At 40.5% G+C, this 26104-nt stretch overlaps 1 protein-coding gene across 4 annotated transcripts in view; it reads right to left on the bottom strand.

Moving 5' to 3' along the window:
• Positions 1-24454, bottom strand: part of SYTL5 (synaptotagmin like 5) — a gene marked incomplete at both ends in the record, with an annotated part of 90782 nt that extends 66328 nt beyond the window's left edge. For all 4 annotated transcript variants that reach the window (XM_079727071.1, XM_079727073.1, XM_079727072.1 and 1 more), the window contains one exon: positions 24336-24454. In XM_079727071.1, the coding sequence (XP_079583197.1) occupies positions 24336-24454 (119 nt within the window). The remainder of the gene's footprint in view (positions 1-24335) is intronic.
• Between the last annotated feature and the right edge of the window lie 1650 nt (positions 24455-26104).

The following is a 26104-nucleotide window of genomic DNA, read 5'->3' as shown; positions in this document are numbered from 1 at the left end:
TGGAACAGGACAGAAAGCCCAGAGATAAACCCACGCATGTATGGTCACCCTATCTTTAATAAAGGAGGCAGGAATATACAATGGAGAAAAGACAGCCTCTTCAATAAGTGGTGCTGGGAAAATTGGACAGCTACATGTAAAAGAATGAAATTAGAACACTCCCTGACACCATACACAAAAATAAACTCAAAATGGATTAAAGACCTAAATGTAAGGCCAGACACTATCAAATTCTTAAAGGAAAACATAGGCAGAACACTCTATGACATAAATCACAGCAAGATCCTTTTTGACCCACCTCCTAGAGAAATGGAAATAAAAACAAAAATAAACAAATGGGACCTAATGAAATTCAAAAGGTTTTGCACAGCAAAGGAAACTGTAAACAAGACCAAAAGACAACCCTCAGAATGGGAGAAAATATTTGCAAATGAAGCAACTGACAAAGGATTAATCTCCAAAATTTATAAACAGCTCATGCAGCTCAATAGCAAAAAAAACAAACAACCCAATCCAAAAATGGGCAGATGACCTAAATACACATTTCTCCAAAGAAGACATACAGCTGGGCAACAAATACATGAAAAGATGCTCAACACCACTAATCATTAGAATAATGAAAATCAAAACTACAATGAGGTATCACCTCACACCAGTGAGAAGGGCCATCACCAAAAAATCTAGAAACTAAATGCTGGAGAGGGTGTGGAGAAAAGGGAACCCTCCTGCACTGTTGGTGGGAATGTAAATTGATACAGCCACTATGGAGAACAGTATGGAGGTTCCCTAAGAAACTAACAATAGAACTACCATGTGACCAAGCAATCCCACTTCTGGGCATAAACCCTGAGAAAACCATAATTCAAAAAGACACATGTACCACAATGTTCATTGCAGCACTATTTACAATAGCCAGGACATGGAAGGAACCTAAATGTCCATCGACAGATGAATGGATAAAGAAGATGTGGCACATATATACAATGGAATATTACTCAGCCATAAAAAGAAATGAAATTGAGCTATTTGTAATGAGGTGGATGGAGCCAGAGTCTGTTCTATAGAGTGAAGTAAGTCAGAAGGAGAAAAACAAATACCGTATGCTAACACATATAAAAAGCAGTACTGATGAACATAGTGGCAGGGCAGGAATAAAGACGCAGATGTAGAGAACGGACTTGAGGGCAAGGGGAAGCTGGGATGAAGTGAGAGAGTAGCACTGGCATATATACACTACCAAATGTAAATGGATGGCTAGTGGGAAGCTGCTGCATAGCACAAGGAGATCAATTCAATGCTTTGTGACGACCTAGAGGGGTGGGATATGGAGGGTAGGAGGGAGTCTCAAGAGGGAGGGGATATGGGGATATATGTATACATATAGCTGATTCACTTTGTTGTACAGCAGAAACTAACACAACATTGTAAAGCAATTATACTCCAATAAAGATGTGGGAAAAGAAGATTAAATGAGGTAATATACGTAAAGATACCAGCATGATTCCTGGCACACAGGTACTAAATAAACGCTGCTTCCATGTCCCTTCTTTTGCTACCTGAAGTGTGATCTATTTATATACGCTTTAGAAAATAGCTATTCAAAGTGTGGTCCTTGTTTAAGGAGCATCAGCATCATCTCAGAGCTTGTTAGGAAGGCAGAAACTCAGGCTCCACCTTGCGCCTACTGGATCAGATTCTGCACTTTCACGAAATCTCCAGGCGATTAGAGTCTGAGGAGCACAGCTTTGGAACATTTATCCTCAAATCTGACTAAACACTGGCATCACCTGGGAAGATTTTTTTTAAAATACTGATTTCCGGAATGAAATTGAGTTATTTGTAGCGAGGTAGATAGACCTAGAGTCTGTCATCCAGGGTGAAGTAAGTCAGAAAGAGAAAAACAAATACCGTATGCTAACACATATATATGGAATCTAGAAAACTGGTACTGATGAACCTAGTGGCAGGGAAGGAATAAAGACGCAGATGTAGAGAATGGACTTGAGGACACAGCACGGGAAGTGAGGCTGGGATGAAGTGAGAGAGTGGCATGGACATATATACACTACCAAATGTAAAATAGCTAGCTAGTGGGAAGCAGCCACATAGCACAGGGAGATCAGCTCAGTGCTTTGTGTCCACCTAGAGGGGTGGGATAGGAAGGGTGGGAGGGAGATGCAAGAGGGAGGGGATATGGAGATATATGTATACATATAGCTGATTTACTTTGTTATACAGCAGAAACTAACACAACTATGTAAAGTAAATATACTCCAATAAAGATGTATTAAGAAAAAAAAGTACTGTTTCCCAACTCTCATCCCCACAGATTCTGATATAATCGGTTTGAGATGTGGCCCATGCAATGATTTTTTTAAAGCTTCCCTATGTATTCTAATATACTGCCAGATTTGGAAAACACTCCTCTAGAAGATAGGTTCATTCCCACTTAAATGCTTCACAGACATGCCATTCTTTTGTTATCCAGCTCCATTCCCTCCTTCAATACATTTCCAGAAAAAACCAAAAACAGACAAACAAAAATACCCCCAGACATCCCAGGATCATGGCACACATCTCATACCACCTCCTTCTACATGTGTGGTTCTCTGCTTTGTTATACCCAACTAGATTAGCATCTCCCCAAAGGCAGAAATGATGGCTTTAGTTTCTTATATACACTGCTCAGGACTCAATGCTGTGCTAGATCATAAGATCCTTAAATGTTTAAAACTATTACCTCTTTTGGGCCTTCAAAGTAGTTTATGAGATATTATGAACCTCATGTTAAAGATAGTAAGCAGTAGAGATAAAATCAGAAACCAAGTCTTTTAATTCCTAGCCTAATGAGAGATTCATAAATGGGGAATTTTAAAAGTGAGAAGTAAGGTTTCCAAAAACCTATGGTTCTTTGTCTCATTCATTCATCCAGTGAGCATTTATTGAGTGCCTATTGTGTGCTAGGCATTCTGGACTTCAGATACGAAAATGAGTCAAAACAGGACACCTACTGAGGACTCCCAGTATCCTTGATGTCAGTCAAGAAGAGGACAAATGATGCAAGATGATTCATCTACTGCAACAGGCAGCCATACAGGGCACTCTTAAGTCCTCACTCTAGGATAAACAACAAGGTCCTACTGTATAGCACAGGGAACTATATTCCACATCCTGTGATAAACCATAATGGAAAAGACTGTAAAAAAGAATATATATATATATATATATATATATATGTATAACTTAATCACTTTGTTGTACAGCAGAAACTAACACAACATTGTAAATCAGCTGTACTTCAATTTAAAAAAAACCTAAAAATATAGTGGCCATATGATCCAGCATTCCCATTCCTGGGCATATATCTGGAAAAGATGAAAACTCTAATTTGAAAAGACACATGCACCCCAATGTCCATAGCAGCACTATTTACAATAGGCAAGACATGGAAGCAACCTAAATATCCCTTGACAGATTAATGGATAAAGAAGATGTGATACACACACACACACACACACACATGCACACATACACACACACACAATGGAATACTACTCAGCCATAAAAAAGAATAATGCCATTGGCAGCAACATGGATGGACCTAGAGATTATCATACTGAGTGAAGTAAGTCAGAAAGACAAATACCATATGATATCACTTATACATGGAATCTAAAATATGACACAAATGAACTTATTTATGAAACAGAAACAGACTCACAAACATAGAAAACAAACTTATGGTCACCAGAAGGAAAAAAGCATGGGGGAGGGATAATTAGGAGTTTGATGTTAGCAGATAGAAACTATTGTACTATATATAAAATAGATAAACAATAAGGTCCTACTGTATAGCACAGGGAACTATATTCAATATCCTGTAATAAACCATAATAGAAAAGAAAAGAAGAGTCCTCACTCTCTTGTCCAACTGAACACAAATGACCAGAACCCACAACACATGCTTTTCTAATCCCTTATTTAGAGCTTACAAAGCATCTTTATGTCCTTTTTTCATGAGCAACTGGCTCTTGAAATTGAGTGTAAGAAAAGCTCCACACAATTTACTTTTGAAAACCTGTAAAGGTTACAAGTTTTAAAATAACAGGATGAGTTCTCATTTGAAGATTGCAATTGTATTATTTGAAAAAGCATAACAGACCTTTAAACACCTCAGGGCACAGGAGAAATAAAACACTGCCTAGTCAAAATCTGTAACAATTCATGCAACAATGATAAAGAAACACCTTGATCAAAATGAGTAAAACAAAGAACAATCCTAGACTAAGCCCTATCCCAGTAGGCTGGTGGGCCAAAGAATAAGAAACTGAGAACAGTGGGTATTGCAGGATACTCCAAGAGACTAATTCTCTTCTGGAAATAAATTCTATGATCAGGTGCCTGAAGTTTAACCACTGAGCAGCTCCTTAACTACAGTGGGCGAGACCACTTGGAGAAATTATGGCCATAAAGTCAAACATTTATATTGCATCTTTCTTTGTGTTCTATTCACAGGACTTTATTTAGCAATTGGGTTTCACTGAGCTCCCAGTTCTAGAGTCTGAAAAGACTTGGGACTCTGTATAAATCAGGCCACAGGGAAGCAAGAACTTCAAGGTCCAAACACACCAATTGGGAATTCCTAAGGCAACTGGTGTTAATTGTCCCACATATCTTGAGAGCTATCTCTGAGACTATGGAAAAAGCTGGGGAGAATTCCATAGGCAGGCATCAAATATTAAGCACATCGACTGAAGAAAATGCATAACCTAAAAGTTGAGAATTGTTTTATTTGGCAGACTTTCTGAGGATTTAAGCCCAGGAGGCAGCCTCTCAGATAGCTCTGAGGGGCTGCTCAGAAGAGGGAAGGGAGGACTCAGGAAATATAGAAGTTTTGCAAAAAACAAACACACAAACAAAAAATAGGTAGTCAGAACATTAAAAGATTACCGTTAAGTAAAGAAAACCAACCAAACATCTCAAGTTAATGAATTTACCGCTTTTCTATGTATGGGAAGATGCAAGAGTCTGGGCTCGTTGAAATCATTCCTTTGATTTGCACCTTAGCTACCTAGGGCCAGTATCCAGTTCTTTCCCATCCTGAGTCCCCTCAGTGTGCACCATTGGGGTGGCTGTAGTGACTTGATGGCTGCAACATCCTTCGTTTGTTGATATGGCAGGCAACATTTTTCATTCACAGGCAGCTTACGGTTTTTCAAATCTCTGAGAAATTGACCTAATTCAATCATATCTAGGATAATTTCACCTTAAATGGACACAACGATTTTCAGACGCTCAAGAAGAAGAGAAAGGATAATGGGAGGGTAACTGCAGCCAGGAAAAGAAAGTGTGCAATTGGAGAATAAGTACCAGGGAGAAAGGGAAGTACAGGGAGCTAGGAGAGAGGAACAGGATGGAAGATGTCTCTTTCCTCTGCTTTACTAGCCCCCACTCACAAAGCAAGGTGGACCTCATTTGGTTCCTGCATTGCTGGTCCAGTCTCAGGAAGGTATCAGAGAAAGGTGAGTTTCTGGGCTGTAAGTATTAGAGGAAACACTGACTGAAACTGCCCACCCTGGCCAGGCACCACAGTAACCATCTGCATGAGTTATTTTACAACAGGAGATCCTGGTAAGGAACACAGAATTAACAAGCCACCACCAACCGGAATAATTCGGGAAAGGTCAAAAGGAGATGAAAGGAGACGCCAGTCCATATGTCCTACCAACCTCCCAGAATCCTCCTCGCTGGAATCCATCTTGGCTGAGGGATGTGTGCACCACCAGCAAGGACCCTGAGTCAGAATGATTGGCCAAAGACAACCCGTAAACTAACCCCATCACCATAAAACCCGAGATTGTGAGCCACGTGGCAGAGCCGTTCTCCTGGGTTCCCTTACCCTCCTGCTCTCCGCCCAGGCAGCCCTTCCCAATAAAGTCTCTTGCTTTATCAGCACGTGTGTCTCCTTGGACAACTCATTTCCGGGTGTTAGACAAGAGCCCACTCTCGGGCCCTGGAAGGGGTCCCTCTTCCTGCAACATAAGCACAGTATCTGTTCATCTCTCTCATCCACGTAAGCTAGAAATGCTTCTGGTTCCAAGTAACAGGCTTAAAAAATTGGTTTCATTTCTTCCCCCCACATACAAGAAATCCAGAATTAGGTAGTTGCTTGTATTAGCTCAGCTGCAAAATCAGGTCATTAAGAATTCATTTCATCCTGATGGTCCCCTATCTTCATGGTATGGGTCATCATTCTTATGTAAAATGGCCAGGCATCTTCAGCAGAGCATCCAAGTTTAAGGCAGGAAGAATAGGGAGGGGGTGTCAGTTACACCTGTATCTTAATAGAAAAGCAAAAATTGATTCAGAATTCCTTCCCTAATGAAGTCCTCCTTAAGTTCCCTTGACCAGACACTGTCACAGCATCACCATTAGCTGCAAGGGAGGCTGGGAAGGTGGAACAACTTGGGACTGCAGATCCCTGCCCTCTTGACATTAGATGTGGTAACATGACTCACACTGGTCCATGAAATGTGACATGTGACTCCAGGTAAAAGCTTTAAGAGCAAGTGCATGGTTTATCACAAACCCTCTTCTTTGCATGAAGAATGGCAATGTCCCATATAGTGTGTGCCCTGTAAGTTTGAGTCCTGGTCTGAGGATGCCATGAAATAGAGTCCCTAGCCATCTTGTTATGGACATGTAGCATGAGAGACAAAGCTTCATTGTTATAAGGCACTGAGAATTTGGGGCTGTTCTTACAGCATCACTTAGCGTGCCCTGACTGATAAACGTATAGCCTAGTTCTTCATCTAGCTGGCTTCCATATATTCTTTTATTTCAGCTTTACTGCTGTTCCCCCAGAGTGGTTTTCTGTGATTACCAATCTGATTACCACAGATTCCCATCTTATTCTAACTCAGAGAACTGTGTTCTTTTTCTTCACCGCACTTACCATAATTTTTAATTGTACATTTATTTGGCTGTTTTTACTGGTTTAATGTCTTGCCAACTCCTCTGCAATCTCCACGAGGGTAAGACTGTATGCTTTGTTCAGTTGCATTTTATAGCACATAAGCAGTGCTGGGAACATAATAGCTATCATTTAATCGAATGAATAAAAGAGAGCATAAGCAAAAGCTGGTGAGTGACAGAGAAGGAGAAAGGAGGAGGGAAGAAGGGAGAAAGAAAGGGAGTGGGTAGGGGGAGAAAATCTCAGCCATACTAGATATCACTGGGCATTCCAGTTAATCTCTCTGGGTCTCAGTACTTGAACTTCAAAATGAAGATGGTAATTGCTTTCCTATCTTCCTCTGAGGGTGTTTGCGAGAGCCAGAGGCAATTAAGCAGGTAGCGTGCTTCATGAATTATAGAGTCCTTAACAAAATGAAGCCATTATTATTAAAAAAGAGAATGAGAAGAGAAAAATGTACAATGTTAGATCTGCTAAGAATAAACTCAAATTAAAAATTGCTAAAACTGAAATCAAACACATTTCAAAAAAGTAATATGAGCCTGAGAAAACTACAGAATGTTCTTAATTACTTGGTAAGGATTTCCAGAACTTTTTCCATCTTCCTTAACCTCATTCCTACACTTTTGTTGAGAAAGCGAAACTATTTTGATTCTTGAAAACGTTCAAAGTCTAACCATTTCATCTCTTTGTTTTTACCTGAAAAGAAACACAGAATACTGGAGATGGATGAAAACGTGTAGTAGAGGTAAATATGGCCCCAAATCAACTGTTAAAAAGTAATGAAGAATACAAAGAGAAAGAATATTATGAAAAAGATATTACTCAGCCATAAAAAAGAATGAAATAATGCCATTTGCAGCAACATGGATGGACCTAGAGATGATCATACTAAGTGAAGTAAGTCAGACAGAGAAAGACAAATACCATATGATATCACTTATATGTGGAATCTTAAAAAATGATACCAATAAACTTATTTACAAAACAGAAATAAACTGACCGACATAGAAAACAAACTTATGGCTACCAAAGGGAAAAGCGGGGTAGGGATAAATTAGGAGTTTGGGATTAACAGATACACACTATTATATATAAAATAAACAACAAGGATGTACTGTATAGCACAGGAAACTATATTCATATCTTGTAATAACCTATACTGGAAAAGAATCTGAAAAAGAATGGATACATATATACATGTATAACTGAAGCACTCTTCTGTTAATAAATGGAACACTGCCTGCCGTATCAGTAAACAAAGGATGTCACAGTCATCAGCAATTGCAGCCATCAGCCAATGGTGAGCTGTACACTGTACACCCAAACTAACACATTATAAATCAACTATACTTCAATTTAAAAAAATACAAAGAAAAAGAAAAAGGAAAAAAGTTGTTGAAGACATTTAATTCCAGCTAACACCAATTCTTTATTTGAGATAAACTCAGGATGCCCTTGTATTTTAAAATATCAGTTTATTTTTTATGTTTCCTTGTTGCTACACAGATACATGTGTATTAACATGCGAACTGATGACCTATATGGAGTTGAAATCCTGAAGACTGAAGAGATGAACAATCTCAACTGTAGTTGAATGATAGAATATTTTCATTTCTATATTCCAGTGATATACTGAATTCATTTTTTTATATCCCATCATCAAAAATGTTCAATGCATTACAAAGACTGCTTGCTTTATCACTGCACAGACACATTCCTTTCAAATCAGGAATTGCTTTCATTAAAATTCCTGTCACTTGTGTGTGGCGTTATTTTTCTTTTGTTACCCTGTCTAGACCCAATTATCCTGAACACTATTTTGCATCAAATAACCTAGGAATTTTAGAAGAGAAGCAATCAGCTGCCTGGAAGAGGAAGCCACAGAAACTTCACAAAGCTTCTTTGATTCCTTGACGTCTTTACACAATCCTCAATCTCATCTAGCAGAGCACATCAAGGCTCAAGAGAAATAATGAGCAAGCGAGGACTATACAGCGGTCCAGAGCATAAGGCTCTGAAGTCAGACTCCCTGGGTTCAAATCCTGGCCTTGCCCCTTATTTCCTTGGAGACTTTAAGAAAATTACTTAGCCTCTCTGTCTCAAGACTTAAAGAGACTTAACCTGTGTCTTGAAATATTCCCTGTGTAAAAAAAAAAAAAATCATAGTAGTTACAACCTCATAGTGTTCTTGTGACCATTAAGTAGGATGATGCTGTCATGAGCATAAGTAAAGTGTGAAGCACAGCTTGGCACACAGTAGTTGTGGAATAGACTGTTCTAGTATGCGTCTCCAAATCTGTGTTCTCCATTTCTCTATTAGTGGAATGTTTAGCTAGGCTCATGGCCACTCAAAGTAGACTATATTTCCCAGCATGACCCGCAGTTAGTTTTGCCATGAGACTAAATGTTGGCCAATGTGATGTGATCAGAAATGATACAGGCAACCTCTAGGTCATGCCCCTAATGGAAAAGCAGTATCCCTGTCCCTTGAACCTTCTTCCTTCCCAGAGGCTGGGATGAGAACATAGGGGTGAGCCATCTTGGATGAAGAGCCAAACTCTCAAGATGGTAGAACTACAGAAGACAAGGCACCCAGACCCATGTTATAATGGAGCCACCATTTACAACATCACAAAGCTGCCAAACAACCCAGACTTTTCCATTAGAGAGCAATGTATTATATTTCCGTATTGTTTAAGCCATAATTAAAACATGTCTCTGTCACCCACAGCCAAACTTATTTCCCAAACAAATACAATAAGAACTCTGTAAATATTAGCTTTTTATTATTGTACACTTGCAAAGATGTTGCTATCAGGTTTTGCTTCAGCCTCTGCTGCAGTGCCTGCCAGCTAAATCCCTGTCTAAAGCTAGAGTTTCATATTCCTTTAAGAGAGCAAAACCATGGTGACTAACGAAAAATACTGCCCGAACCAGAAACAATGAGAAAAAAAGCACTTGAAATAATATATGTGGGCAGAATAACGTCACAGCAGCCTGATGCCAATGGTTGCATGCCTCCTACCACTCCTGTCTTTTGTTCACATCCAGAGGCAATGCCATCAACACTGGGGCTACTTCCTATTTGCCTAAGGAAAATCCAGATGTGACCAGACCTCCTTTCTGTACTCTGAATACAAAAATGTGACTTTTCCATTTTGATTGTAGATTCTGTGTGTAGAACCTATTATTAAAAGCTAACCATCATAACACTTAGCCACAATAATGATGGGCACTCTGTTTTAAGTGTCATGCTCTTAAACGTTGACAGTAACCCATGAGAAACACATTATGATTCTGATTTTATAGGTAAGAAAGTCGAATCTCAGAAAGGAAACTTCACAGGGCTATTAAGTGGTAGAGTCAAGATTCAGATCCAGAGTTTTATTTTCCCAAATCTGTTCTTTTCCCTACACCATGCTCCCCTCATTGCCTCTCAATGTGTTAAAATACTGTTGCTCAGAAAGAACACTGTATTTATATTAAGGACTGCTATTGCTTTCCTGGTTGTGCAAAGCCAGGCTGAACACACTCAAAGTTCAGCCTCAGTAAACATGAAGGATTTCTTCTGCCTGCCCTGCTTCTCCCACTAAATGGCACCTGCCCAAGTCGCCTCTTATCACAAAGTCTTTCATGACAAATAATCCCCAACAGAACTGTTCCTCAACAAACACCACTATAAACTTTATAAAGCTTTTGATTAGTTTTCAAGTCAAAGGCTATTAAAAACAATCAAGACCATCCAAGAATTGGGGAAAAGTTTCACTCAGATAGAAAGCTACTTCACAGAACGTAAATAAGGAACAGAATTGAAAGAACACTTGACTAAATAAAGAAATCTTCGGACTTCCCTGGTGGTACAGTGGTAAAGAATCCGCCTTACAATGTAGGGGATGCAGGTTTGATCCCTGGTTGGGGAACTAAGATCCCACATGCCTCGGGGCAACTAAGCCCGCACACCACAACTACTAAGCTCATGTGCCTCAACTAGAGAGCCTACGTGCTGCAAACTACAGAGCCCACGCGCCCTGGAGCCTGTGCGCCGCAACTAGAGAACAGAAAACCTGCACGCCACAACTAGAGTAGCCTGTGTGCCGCAACAAAGAGCCCGCATGCTGCAACGAAAGATCCCACATGCCTCGATGAAGATCCTGCATGCCACAACTAAGACCCGACACAGCCAAAAAATAAAATAATAAATAATAAATCTTTTTTAAAAAGAAAGAAAGAAAACTTGCGATTTGTGTCAATTTAATGTGTTTAGAAATTGTCTCGGGAATTCCCTGGTGGTCCAGTGGTTAGGACTCTGCGCTTTCACTGTCCTGGGCCCAGGTTGAATTCCCTGGCCAAGGAACTAAGTTCCTGCAAGCTGCACAGTGAGGCCAAAGAAAGAAAAAAAGAAAAGAAATTGTCTCAAGGAAAGGGGGCACTGTGAAATATTCATGTCTGCAGATGATGCCAAGCACTTTCCGGTAGTAAAACACTTGGCTCATAGGAACATACCAGGAGATCTCTCAAATCCATGTGAACAGACAGGCAACTGTTTATTATCTATAGTCTTAAAATCATAGCAGAAATTGATCTCATATGTAACTATCAAACCAAGTCTTCCACCTGGGAACACCTTGAAATAAATATCATCTCAATTTCTTGGCCTGACCAGGAACAAGGACGTATTCTACTAATCTGAAACCCAAAGGATACCTTTCTTGAGTATCAAAAACAGTAGAAAGATGCTCATGATCGCTAATTATTAGAGAAATGCAAATCCAAACTGCAATGAGGTACTAACTCACACCAGTCAGAAGGACCATCATTAAAAACTCTACAAATAGGGCTTCCCTGGTGGCACAGTGGTTGAGAGTCCGCCTGCCGATGCAGGGGACACGGGTTCGTGCCCCGGTCCGGGAGGATCCCACATGCTGCAGAGCGGCTGGGCCTGCGCGTCTGGGGCCTGTGCTCCGCAACGGGAGAGGCCCCAACAGTGAGAGGCCCGCGTACCGCAAAAAAAAAAAAAAAAAAAAAAAAAAAGTCTACAAATAATAAATGCTGGAGAGGGTATAGAGAAAGGGGACCCTCTTACACTGTTGGTGGGAATGTAAGTTGGTGCAGCCACTATGGAGAACAGTACGGAGGTCCTCAAGAAACTAAAAGTAGAGTTGCCATATGATCGAGCAATCCCACTCCTAGGCATATACTCAGACAAAACTATAATTCAAAAAGATACATGCACCCCGATATTCATAACAGCACTATTTACAATAGCCAAGACATGGAAACAACCTAAATGTCCATCGACAGATGAATGGATAAAGAAGATGTGGTACATATATACAATGGAATATTACTCAGCCATTAAAAAAACAAAAGAATGCCGTTTGCAGCAACATGGATGGACCTAGAGACTATCATACTGAGCAAAGTAAGCCAGAAAGAGAAAGACAAATATCATTCGACATCACTTATATGTGGAATCTAAAATACGACACAAATGAACATATCTATGAAACAAAAACAGACTCACAAATGTAGAGAGCAGACTTGTGGTTGCCAAGGGAGAGGAGGATGGGAGAGGGAAGGACGGGGAGTTTGGGATTAGCAGATGCAAACTACTATATATAGAACGTATAAACAACAAGGTTCTACTGTATAGCATAGGGAACCATATACAATATCCTGTGATAAACCATAATGGAAAATATGAAAAAGAATATATATACATGTAGAACTGAGTCACTTTGCTGTACAGTAGAAATTGAACACAACACTGTAAATCAACTATACTCCAATAAAATTTCTTTAAAAACCAGGAGAAAGTCCTGTTATCCACATGGTAAATTACTCAGAGAGAGAGGATGTGGAGATAGAATCAGTACAATAAGACGTAGGAAACCTGCATTTGTTTTAAAAAACAAAAGAAAAGGATAAAATACTGGGCTTTTAAAGATTATTGCTATGACAGTGAAAGGACAGAATTGACTTGATGGGAGGAAATTGGGCATTCACACACAAAAAAGATAATTTAAAGAGAACATGTTGCCCTTGAAAAATTCTTTAAAACTACTTCTGCTGCTGAATACGGGTACATACTAGTTTTAATGTTTATAAAGAGATAGCTGAAGTTTACTTCTCAACTGTCTCTAAATTGAATATGTGTAAACTAAATAATTTTAAATGCAGCAAAAAAGGAGTTACATGCACAGCAAAGGCAGTTATCAGTACTTAAGCCACTGTCATTTTGATTTTCTGACGCTCAGAGCTGAACTTACCCTAATTTCCATACCAATAAATAGCATGTATACTGTTACAGAAGTACAGAAGAATGCAAATCCTGCCTTTAAAATATGAATTGTAGAGAGTCTGGCAAAGATGTAAGTTATTTGTATTTTAAATCAAATTGACATATTCTTTGTGTAAGTTATTTTGAAAGTGGAGACTTTGAACAATCCAATAAAATATAACTTTGCTTCTGTTAAACTAGAAATTAATTCATCTCCATCTCCTATGCCTTGCACATAATAAGTACTCAATGAATTTTTGCTGAATCTTGGAAATTATTTCCCAAATATACGACAAAAATAATTCATACAAATAAATGTTAAAACAACACTAACATCCAATAATAATAGACAATGTGAATAAAAAATCCACTTAAGAGGGAATACAAATGGCTAACAATCATGTAAAAACACTAATAATCACATAAATGCAAATTAACATAGGACACTACTTTATCAAATTAGTAAAGATTTATAACAATAATTCTGATGTTCGCAGTGATATAATGTAATAGTCTAGTGAAGAGGAAATGGACACATTTCTGGAAAACAATTTTTCAATTTAAAGGAAGTATAAATCAAAATATGAATCATAATATAATAAAAAATTAAGACAGAAGATTTAAGAATAAGGATGTTCATGGAAATTAGAATAGTTAAAATATTGCACATCCATGTTATGAAATCTTATCCAGCTAATAAAAATGATGCTTCAAAAGAATTTTGAATGACATCAAAATGTTCATTAAGTAACGTTAAGCAAAGATAGAGGATACAAAGTTACATATATAATGTGGTTCCAATTATGTGAAAATTACATGTACACAAAGAAAAGCAACAGAAAGCAAATTCAACAAAAGTGGAAAATATCTCTGGGAAGAGGGAACTCATGTGAGTTTATAAAGTTCATATTATATGTATTTTCTAATTTTCTATAATAAACATTACTTCCATAATGAAAAATGTATCAGAAGATAGTAAATATTTCTTTAATTGTGAATTAAGAATTTATAATACAAAAATATTGTAGATATTGATGCCCTTTATAGATCCTAGTGCATTATTGAGTTTAAAAACTTTAAAAATCTCTTGCTGTTAGAAGTTTTATCAATTTTAGATATTTGCATGAAATGTTTACCAGTTATGCTTAATTACTCTGCAATGAAATAATGATTAGAAAAATTATTAAATGCATGTCAGCCTAATCTTATTACACAGTTAAATCAATTAAACCTAACTCCTATTACTATAGGAACCTTCAGATAAACTGTTGATATAAAATGGTCATATTCCTGAAATCTAAAATGTTAGAGGTGGGCTTCCCTGGTGGCGCAGTGGTTGGGAGTCTGCCTGCCGATGCAGGGGACACGGGTTCGTGCCCCGGTCCAGGAAGATCCCACGTGCCGCGAAGGGGCTGGGCCAGTGAGCCATGGCCGCTGAGCCTGCGCGTCCGGAGCCTGTGCTCCGCAACGGGAGAGGCCGCGACAGTGGGAGGCCCGCGTAACGCAAAGAAAAAAAAAAATCTTATTAAAATGTTAGAGGTAACTATTTATTTATTTATTTATTTATGGCTGTGTTGGGTCTTCGTTGCTGCGCATGGGCTTTCTCTAGTTGCGGCGAGCGGGAGCTACTCTTCGTTGCTGTGCACGGGCTTCTCATTTCGGTGGCTTCTCTTGCTGTGGAGCACGGGCTCAAGGCACTCGGGCTTCAGTAGCTGTGGCTCGAAGGCTCTAGAGCGCAGGCTCAGTAGTTGTGGCGCACGGGCTTAGTTGCTCCGCGGCCTATGGCACCTTCCCGGACTAGGGCTCGAACCCGTGTCCCCTGCATGGTTGGCAGGTGGATTCTTAACTACTGCACCACCAGGGAAGCCCGAGGTAACATTTTTGTTAGTGAAGATTTCACTTATATTTCCTTAGAAGTAAAATGCCCATTTCCCCAGGAATACAGTTGTTATTAGCTTAGTTAGATCTTCCCTTATGAACTGACCTAACTTTGGGAGATGAGTCTTCATTCACTGTCTCAGCCCTGACATGCTACCCTACAGACATTCAGCCATGCTGTGGATTACATGGGCTTTATAGTTCTGTGTTTCTTCAATTTACAGTAAAAGGGAATGGTAGTTTCCTGAACGTGAGTGCAAGTGAATCCCTGCTGCCTAGGGGTGATGTCCTCTATACCAATTCTGGCCAGAGACAGTACACAAGGAAAGAAAAGGATAATGAAAGGGGAATTCGGAGAATGAAAGAGATATATACAGCTGACTCTTGAACAACACGGGTTTGAACTGCATGGGTCCACTTATATGTGGATTTTTTTCAATAGTAAATACTACAGTATTACGTGATGTGCAGTTAGTTGAATCCTTGGATACAGAACCGTGGATACAGAGGGCCAACTGTAAGTTATACTCTGATTTTTGACTGCATGAAGGGTGAGTGCCCCTAACCCGTGCATTGTTCAAGGGTCAACTGTGTGTGTGTACACACACACACACACACACACACACATTATACATATATATGCACACAAACTCTACATAGGTAACAATTTTGCTCATGACTATGACCACCATGTTATTTCAAACAAACAAAAAAAAAACAGTCTGGCAAGTATAAGTTCAATTATTTAGACAATCTAGGGTTTAAAATGTCACCAAATATCAGGTATTTGTGACCCTGTGCCTATGATAAGACTTACAATAAGAATTACTTGAAGGAAAATCCTGTAAATCAAATTTTAAGTTAGTTTCCCTATATGTGTGTATATATTGAAATTAGTAAGGTCTTTAGTGGGAAAACCCCTAAGGTTTTCAATTTGTTTAAGGCAGAGCCAGATTTTTTCTTCCAGATCTCTGTGACTCATTAAGAGTTTGGGTTCCATTTCAGAACAACAATGTTCATGCGGGGAGATTCCGTTAATCCATTAAGAAGCTTTGTGGCAATTCTATTAGGATTAAAACAAGACGTTTACCAAACTGGAAGTCCACTCTAATAGTTCTCCTGGTGTTCTATGGGGACAGTGAGTCTACGCTCTTGAGAAGGTCAAACCAATTCTGTTCTTGGTGGTAGTGATAAGATTTGAAAAAACAGCCCCACAGATCAAACAATTGTAGGGTATTAAGATATTGTTTTTGGCACTTGTTGGTCGCCCTGACTTCCCAGGTGAATGGATAGTTCTTGAAATCGCTTCAAATCCATTTCAACCAAATATTTAGCTTATCTGCAGGATTCCAAACAGCCAATTTCAATGCACTTTCCCCTTTTGTTTCTCCCTCCTTCTCTTTCTTCCCCCATCCTGCTGTAAAATGATGGAATCAAACCCAAAGACAAAGCCATAAGGTGGATGGCAGTTCCCAGGCTGATCTCTGTGGTCTCTTGATGATACTAACCCCTGGTTTGCTTGGTGGCCCGTCTCAGCTGGGCTAGCTGTGTGGAACAAATCATTATACGCTTGCACTTTGGTTCTCAGTCAGCATAAAGGGTAGAGCAACATAAGGAACTCTTGTCAGTTTTTATTGTGTGAAAGCAACGCTTCAATAAAAGTCGTAGTAACTTTGGATAATGCTATACAGCTTATAGGTCAGAGCTTTCAGTAAATACCAGGCTAAAGAAATGTTTTCTGTTTTGTTCCATTTCTCTGACAGCTATTAATAAAGCTGTGGGCTTTCAACAGGGTCGGAATAGGTGCAGTTACCGCATAAGCATCCCGGCACAGAGGAAAGGGAAGCAACATGGAATGAGAGAATCTCGGCTCTCATCTTTACCAGTTGGGCAAATTATTTAACCTAAGTTTCAGTTGCCACAGCTCTACTACATTATAATAGTACATACACCTCAGGGATGACGTGAGGATTAAATGAGTATCCATTTGTGAATTGAGTAATCCATTCTCCGGCGTGAGGGAGGCACTGAAGAGTTTGACATCTCTTTTATTCTAGCCCCCCTGAGAGGTCAGATACATCACTCAGAAGTTAAAAGTGACCTAAGAGTGGAGTGTGAGCTCTGGAGCCAGACTGTGGGGAATGCAAATCACAGTTCTGCTACTCACTTAATAGCTGTGTGATCTCGGATGAGTTATTTAACTTTGCACTTCAGTTCCCCCACCTATAAATAGGGAAATTAATACTTCTTACCTCATTGGGAAAATGGAGTTGTAATCTGTCCCTTGCAATTGTGCAGAACCTCCTGCTATTTCTTGCTATTTTCTATACCTCCAGATTATTTTGTTGTTCTACAGAGGCAATGAGATACATTAAAGCTGTCCGGCACATGAGCCACTACAAATTGGGTGAGGCATCAAAATCTCCTAGAGATGGAAGGACCCTGTGAAATCATCTAACCTCCCAGACAGAAGTCCATGTTCTACCTCTGACAGCTGACGGCTTCTAGTCCAACTCCATCTTCTCTCTTAGGCTATAAATGTCCTGCTTCTCCCCAAGATGGCTTATCAAGCTTTCAGGTGTATGCAGCTATTCCCAAGGCTAGAACTTACCAAGGTGTTGGTTTCAACACCAAAGGTCAGCAAACTACAGCCCTTGGGCCAAATCCAGCCCACTGCCTGTTTTTATAAATAAAGCTTTACTGGAACACAGCCACATCCATTGGTTTACATATTGTCTATTGCTTCTTTCACCCTGCAAAGGCCGAGTGAAATAGTCACAACAGAGAGCATATGCCCTGTAGAGCCTGAAACATTCTCTATCTGGCCCTTTACAGAAAGTTTGCTGACCCTTGGTTTATACCACAGATAAAGCCTGATCCATGACTGCAAACTGTTTTATGTTTATGGACCCAGCAAGCATTAAGTTTGTGTCTCTGCTCACCTCCATTATTCTAACAATGAATACAGAGTGCTTGGCTCATAGAACATGCTCAACAAATGTTGATTACTCCTGAGTTCTGGGGATTGTAGGATGCTTTTGGCTGCATGTAACAGAAAATCTGATCCAAACTGCTATAAATAACACTGAAATATATTATATTGCTTAAAGAATAAGGCCAGAAGTGTGGCAGGTTCTAGCATATCAGGATGCTGACAACAATTTTCTGCCAACCTTCTGGCTCCACTTCATCATTGTGCTGGCTTTTATACTCAGCAGCAACCAGGATGACATGGTTCATTGAACCCATCCAGTGAGAAAGAGAACCTTCCATAAATTCAGGCTATATATGTCTGAGTGGGTCATCTTTGGTCTCATGTCCACCACCACCAATAATAATTGGCAGAGGAATCCCAGTCAAGGGATGACTGTCCTAAAAAATCCATTGCTGGAGCTGAGCAAAACTGAGTTTTGGGTAGGGATGAAGAAAAGAGAAATGTACACAGTAAGACAACCAATAAAGTTCACCACTGAGACAAGTCCAAGAATAGGTGCCAAACAGAACATAAGGCCAGATGTTTTCCTGCATTGTGGCTAAATGGAAATGACAGCCTCTAAGTGACAATATAGCCCACAAATGAACTGCTGAAATGAACAGTTGTAACAGGGAAGAACAAAATCTGACTCCATGCTGGATCTGTTTCTTCTACTTTAACCTTTGCTCTCTGCTGCTTTTTGTTACTATAATCACCAGAAGGATGTTGACTATAGCTATTAGCATACACAATGGCCTCCCTTGGGGAACCCTGCCCCTCTGCCTGAATGTTAAACTAAAGTGCCTTTGCTCGGCTCACAGGGAAACATTCTGACCCTGCCCACCTGTGAATGGCTCCAAGAAAGAAGAAATAAACACATCCCCTCTCTGAGGCTGGCCAAATCAGGAGATGTTTTGCAAGACTTATGGCCTTTTTACATTACTTCCTCACCTCCTCCCCCGCTCTGTTCTATAAAAGAAACTGGCTTCCAGGCCCTGATAAGATGGTACTCTGGGACATTAGTCCACCATCTTCTTGGATGCCCAGCTTTCCAAATAAAGTCATCTTCCTTGCCTCAACACCTCGTCTCCTGATTTACTGGCCTGTTGTGCGGCGAGCAGAGTGAGCTTGGACTCGGTAACACAGTCACTTATAAGTTGAAGATTTCTTATATATAGGCCGATACCACAAAGTAGACATTGAACAGTATTTGTTTTTAGGTGTGAAAGATCAAGTAGGGTAAGAAATTTTTTTTTTTTTTTTTTTTTTGTGGTACGCGGGCCTCTCACTGCTGTGGCCTCTCCCGTTGCGGAGCACAGGCTCCGGACGCGCAGGCCCAGCGGCCATGGCTCACGGGCCCAGCCGCTCCGCAGCATGTGGGATCCTCCCGGACCGGGGCATGAACCCGTGTCCCCTGCATCAGCAGGCGGACTCCCAACCACTGCGCCACCTGGGAAGCCCCGGGTAAGAAATTTTTAATGAGGTTTTTTTTTTGGAGTAGATACTATGCGGCATGTATTCATATTTGTTAGGCTGAGTTCTTCCAAAGTTAGGAAAACCTAAGGAACAAAATGATCAATGAAGATTTTTATTTTGTGGTTCCAAATGGTCGGTATTTTTTTCCATTTGCAATTACTGTTGATAGCTCAATTTTCTTTGCATCAGTCCTTCCCTCTTTCTTCATTGCATTAAAGCCATCAATATATCTAAGTGATTTGTTCTTCACAGAGAATATTTTAAAAACGTACTTTCTAATAGTTGAAACCTGTGTCTAGATATCTCCTACCTCTTCTTCCTTCTTAGTCGGAAGGAGAAGAATAAATATATTTGAGCCTCTTGGATCAACCTAGAATGCTCTGGTAGTTGGCAAATGTCTCTTCCCAGCCTACAATTCATGCCTGGAGGTAATTATCAGACTTTTCATGTGCCTTTGGCTGCAGAGCACCTTTAGAAGCACCTAGAGGTCAGTCCCACTGAAACCGAGCAGGACCCTGTGGGGCTCCTGGGCACGGAAAGCCTTTCAAACAGTTGCTAACCAGGGAAGGGAGGGGGATGCAGAGACAAGGGAGGAGCAGCCAAGAAACAGTAGTGCAGCCTTGGGGCAGGGTCCTGGTTCCCCATCAGGGGATACACATAACAGCATCTTTGAGCTCTTCTGCAGAACTAAAACCCCCACCAAATGGAAGATGTTAACTACTTGATGAAGCACTCTTCATTCCAGAGAAGGTCACAGTTCACCCATCACCACCTGACTCCAGATGATCTCTGGATTGAAGGAATGCAGGCCCGGCACGCACCCTGCTCCTTATCAGCAACCCAGCCCCCCTGATTACAAAACACCTCACAAACCCCTACCCTCACCCCCTGCACCGGGACACACAGTTTTGAGGGCGTTAGCCCATTGTGGCCCCCTTTGCAATAAAGTTATTCTTTTCTACCTTACCCAAAACTGTCTCCGTGATTTAATTAGGTGTCGGAGTACAGAGGCCAGATTCGGCTTCACCGCCTTAATTAATGCCACACACTTCAGTGGCTATACGGACTGTGGAGCACAGTTGGGCGACAGGCCTAAAATGTTGATTCAATACCATTTTTACACTCTTTCATTGTTCTATTTTCCTTATCTCCAAGGACAACCTACTAAAGCAAATACATATACAAACAAACAAGAAATCCACTGCTTCCCAAACTCCAGTGTACTAACTTTCCAGATCAGTTTCTTCTTAGTTAATCACATCATAATTCTTAAAAATTTTCTTTGGCTTCCACTTGCTTCTGAAACTTACTAGTGGAATCTGAAGGCAAATTTGTGGGTAAACAGCTGAAACACAGTTGATCTATACTTGCCAATGTCAAAATCCTTTTCCCATTTCAAGGCTGAGCTCAAATGTTAGCTCTTCTGTGAAACCATTCCTTCAATTTCTATCTTATCCATAATAACTTACTTATTCCTCCAGACTCCCACAAAACATCAACCTACACCTCTGTAGCATAGTGAAAACAATGGTTGTAATAGCTAGCACGAATGTTTACAGTTGCAGTAAAATCTGCTACACCATAAATTCTTTGTGTTGATGATTTTGGAGGATATTAAGGAAAATGGACTAAGTTCACTGACTGGTCTGACAAATCTCCTGGTTGGGCTTTTGAGACGCTAACTCAGAGGTGTAGATACCTGTGCAAGTGATTTATGAAGTGCTCTCAGGAGGAATCTGTAAGGGAGTAGGGAAGGCAGGAAAGGGAAGAGAAGGGGGACTAAGGAAGACTGTGATTTTTACCTGAAGGCCAAACTCAGCATGATCCCATGGGGAGCTCTGAAGCAGAAGTTGCACTGTAGAGTCGGTCTTGCCTTGAGGCAAGGGTTTCTGTACCCATCAGCCATTGGCCCGGGGCAGCCCAGTAGGGACAGAAACTCAAGTTTATCTGGCATTTGTGGCTCTCTACTCCTATGGGCAACTCCAGCCACCCAAAGGTAGTCCTCTAAAGAAGGTAGTAGGTGCCAGTCTTTAGAAGTAAAGCACGTGGAAACTGGGAGATGACAGCACAGATCCAACAAAGGGGCTCAAAAGGATCGGAGTGGAGCACTGATGGTATTCACAACTCATAAATCAAGGGCAACACAAACCAACGATAAGCCTAATGATGTTAGCCAGCGATTAGTAAGTGCTTACTGTAGGCCAGCTTTGTTCTAAGCTCTTGGTAATATTAGCTTATTTAATCCTTACAACAGCCTAATGAGGTAGCTAATGTTATTATTTCTGTTTTGTCAAATGAGGAACCTAGATCTATGGAGGCAACTAGTCTAAAGTGACACGAAGGTGACCTTCTTAGTCATGGTGTAACTAAGATTTGAATCAACAAACATAGATGGGTGATTCAACAGCAACGCACTCTAAACCCATGCCACCCACTTGGCGTGGCTTCTCAATACAGGAAGCTGTGAAGAGTGGCAGAGCCTTGAGTCATTTGGCCTGGGCTCCTGTCTTGGTAGCTCAGAACAAAACGAGACAACGCATCTAACACAGTTCGTGCAGGAAAAAACTGCACGAACTAAATATTAGTCAGTGTTTTTATTAAAGAAGGGAACAAGACATTGCCACTTTCAAAAAAAATCTATTTTCTATAAAAGTATCTTAGATCTGTAAAAAGCCTTTCTTCTGCTATCCTCTAAATGTTTAAAGAGCCAGGAAATCAACAGCTTTATTCTTGATAGCTCTGTTGTATATGACACAATTGTTACAGAGAATAAGGAAAGAAGGCAAGGGAAGATAGGGAAAAAGGAAGAAGGAGTGTAACAGATTATTATTACTAATAGTTATTGAGAATGACAGGAACAAATATTCTGAACAAAGTCCTGTTCACTGTACTTCAGTCTTTCCTGGGATCTGGTTATTAAATTGTTTTTTCCTAAAGAGGGTGATTTTGAATTCACCTGAGAATGTTATCAATAATTGCTTTGTACCTTGCCCCCCATAAACAATATAACTTTTTGCAGCGCATTAGAAAATTTAGTCACTTTTCATGACTGGACTACCAATGCCAAAAATATTACTGATTTCTTGAAAATCATTAACTGCATTTCATTGCCACCTGAATTCTAAGCACAGAAAAAGTGCACTAATTTTAATCAAAGCCTTTGTTTAAGATTGGCGGAATACCCTGAAATGATGGAAATAAAAATTCTGAGCTCTTCACTATGAAATAAGAATCAATCAAGAATATTTCAGGGCTTCCCTGGTGGCGCAGTGGTTGAGAGTCCACCTGCCGATGTGGGGGACGCGGGTTCGTGCCCCGGTCCGGGAGGATCCTGCATGCTGTGGAGCGGCTGTGGAGCGGCTGGGCCCGCGCGTCCGGAGCCTGTGCTCCTCAGCGGGAGAGGCCACAGCAGTGAGAGGCCCGCGTACCGCAAAAAAAAAAAAAAACAAACGAATATTTCAATATCTTTCCAATTCTAAGGATCCTAGTTCCTTTAGGCACATTGAATATTTTTGCAACATGTAAAGATAATCTTATGATGAGTTTTCTCCTCAAGTAAAATAAACATAAGCTTCTGATTGCAGTTTTGGTAGACAAAAGACACGATGTACAAAAGCTACATGTTGCACAACAGTAGGCAATGACTGAGGAGGGAACTCTGTTTATTTTTGCTCCTCTACTCAGAGGTGAGACATAATAACCAAATATATATATATTTTTGGGGGGGGTGCAGTACGCAGGCCTCTCACTGTCGTGGCCTCTCCCGTTGCGGAGCACAGGCTCCGGACGTGCAGGCTCAGCGGCCATGGCTCACGGGCCCAGCCGCTCTACGGCATGTGGGATCTTCCTGGACCGGGGCACGAACCCGTGTCCCCTGCATCGGCAGGCAGACTCTCAACCACCTCGCCACCAGGGAAGCCCTAACCAAATATATTTAACAAGCAGGACAGGACAGGCAGCAACCAAACAGAATGAATGTGGCAACCAATCAGAATGATGCTCTGATCATTCAGAACAGATGATGTAACCAATCAGAATGGATACTGGCTGAAAGACAGATGAGGTCACACCTGGGGATTCAGCTAAATATCAACCCTGCCTACAACTGATGTGAAACTCAACTCTGCCCACATTACTCAACTCTGCTCACACAGAAACTTATTTCAAGAAATTCAGATGATTTCTGGGATACAATGGGAACTTTTCACTTTCCAGATCTCCTTCCTCTCCCAGCTCTGGTCAAGGCAAATTCCCACTAAGACTGACCTAAGAAAGGCATTACAAATAAATAATAGTTAACATTTATTGTGCACTTAAGTACCAGGCACTACACATTATCTTCCTTAATCTTTGCAACAACCCTATAAGATGAGTGCTACTATTATCCCTGTTTTATTGATGAGGAAACCAAGGCATGGAGAAGTTGATTCACTGGTGCAAGGTCACACAACTAGTACATCCCAGAGCTGGTTCTCAAACCTGAGCAGTTCTTCCACTTACCTATGAGTTATGATGTCATTGGCAAATTGACATTCTCATCAACATATTTACAGCTCAATCCCATCCTTCCTTCTAGATAAATGATAAAGTGCCAAAGATGTTTTCTAATATTTGTGCTACTGCTTGCAATCTACGAAGTCACTGACTAACACTTGTCACCAATGTGGTTGCAGTTGCCCCATTTCTGATCTAAATTGCTTCAAACAAACAGAAAGCAGTCAAGGAAGGCAGACAAGATGAAAGAACATTACCTTATTCTCTTGTCCTCTACTTTTTTCAAATATTCATCTCTCTTTAGGACTCCCAGGATCATCTCCTTCTCATGATCTAATAAAAATGACAGGTTGATGAACTCCGAGTTCTTAGACATGGTATTTCAGCAGTAGCTCTGAGTAGCACTGGTTGAATCTTCCAGGTGAATTGAAATCCACAATTCTTAAGGTCTCCCGGAACAACCCAGAGTCACTCAGTTGCTTGATGTACAGAGGCTTTTATAAGGTCTCTGAAGAACTGCTGATGGTAGGTAGGGATTCTTCCAGGCAACACAGAAAACAAGCTCCACTGGGATTACATTTCAAAAAAATCATTATTCTTTTAACTGAAAAGATCTCCAAAGCCTTCGTGGTGGTGTACAGTCCAGTGGCAGCTAAGTTTCCCTAATGATGCTCAACGTTAACCCAGAAAGTTACAGAGCAGGAAACAGATCTGCTGGGACAGAATCCAGAAAACACTGCAAAGGTGGAAAAAACAAAGGAGAGGAAAATTAGGCCATTTTCCTCAGAGCACTTGTAAGAGTGTCTAATTTTTGAAACAGTGATGTACCTAACTCAAAAAACACTTTTTAATCAGTAAACATGCATTTATGAAATACTTATTGTATTTATTACCATCAAAGAGTACTTATATTTCATTGATTCCAGGTTCTCTATGTCAATTCTGCTTCTTCCATTATAATGAGCTTCCTCTACCAGCCAGATCCCGTTACCACCCTTGCAGCTGATCCATGGGTCACTGCTTTGGGACTCTAAGAGCACAGTCTGGACTGTCCACAACAGGACAGATCTCTTAAGTGGCTCCATCATGCCCTCCCTCCCTCCCTCCCCAAAACTAGTACCACGACATAAAAAAGCACTGCCGGCAAAACAAATATGAACCAGTTCTGCACATATCAACCTAAGTCTCTCTCACAAACATGTTGAATGAAAAAAATTTAAGTTGCAGAAGAATTCATGCAGAATAATAGCATATGCATGAAGGAAATAATTTTCAAAGACATTACATCTAATTTAGGACCACATACATTTGGAGTATAAATATAAGGAAATTCATGGGGAATTCTGAGAGATGCAATCAGAGAGGAAAACACAGGAACTTCAACTACTGGGTGATGTTTTATTCACAATATAGGTTTATATCTTATGATGTACATGGTTGTTTATGAGTTATTCCAGCTCTGTATTAACACACCACAAAATAGATGTTTTAAAACCATCCCTTTGTCAACATAAGCTCACCAGGCCCTCTCCATCATATTAACTCTTGGGCACATTCTTTCATTGGCTTGCTACCTGTATTTTCTCTGCGCATCCTCTTAAGAAAGATGGCTCTTAGTGTGACCTACAGGGTTTTGTGATTTGGCATCATCCCACGACACTGTTCCTCAGCTTCCCTTCAGGTCTCTGAACTACAATCCATATGCAGGTTACACTTGGTTTGGTTGGTTCTAGCCAGGTTTCTAAGGGTAACTAGATATTTACTCAAAGGTTGCTTTGGGACCTCCCAGTTACCATAAGGTCAGGTTGACTCAAATGCTGAGATCTGAAAGGATAGGCTCTAGTCCAGGGCCTCTTTAACTTTCCAAAGTCCCCATGTGTTTGTTCTCTACATTGTATAACGAAACCAGAACTTTGCTGAAATGACTCAGAACTGAACTGCTTCCTACAGACCAAGAGCTATCCCCCTTGGAGGAAACTGGCTAGGTCTCAGAGAGTGTAGACTCTCTAAATATACTCCAGTCCTT

Source organism: Hyperoodon ampullatus, assembly GCF_949752795.1.
Source record: "Hyperoodon ampullatus genome assembly, chromosome: X".
In the NCBI taxonomy this organism is placed as follows: Eukaryota; Metazoa; Chordata; class Mammalia; order Artiodactyla; family Ziphiidae; genus Hyperoodon; species Hyperoodon ampullatus.
This window is presented reverse-complemented; position numbering and strand designations above follow the sequence as displayed.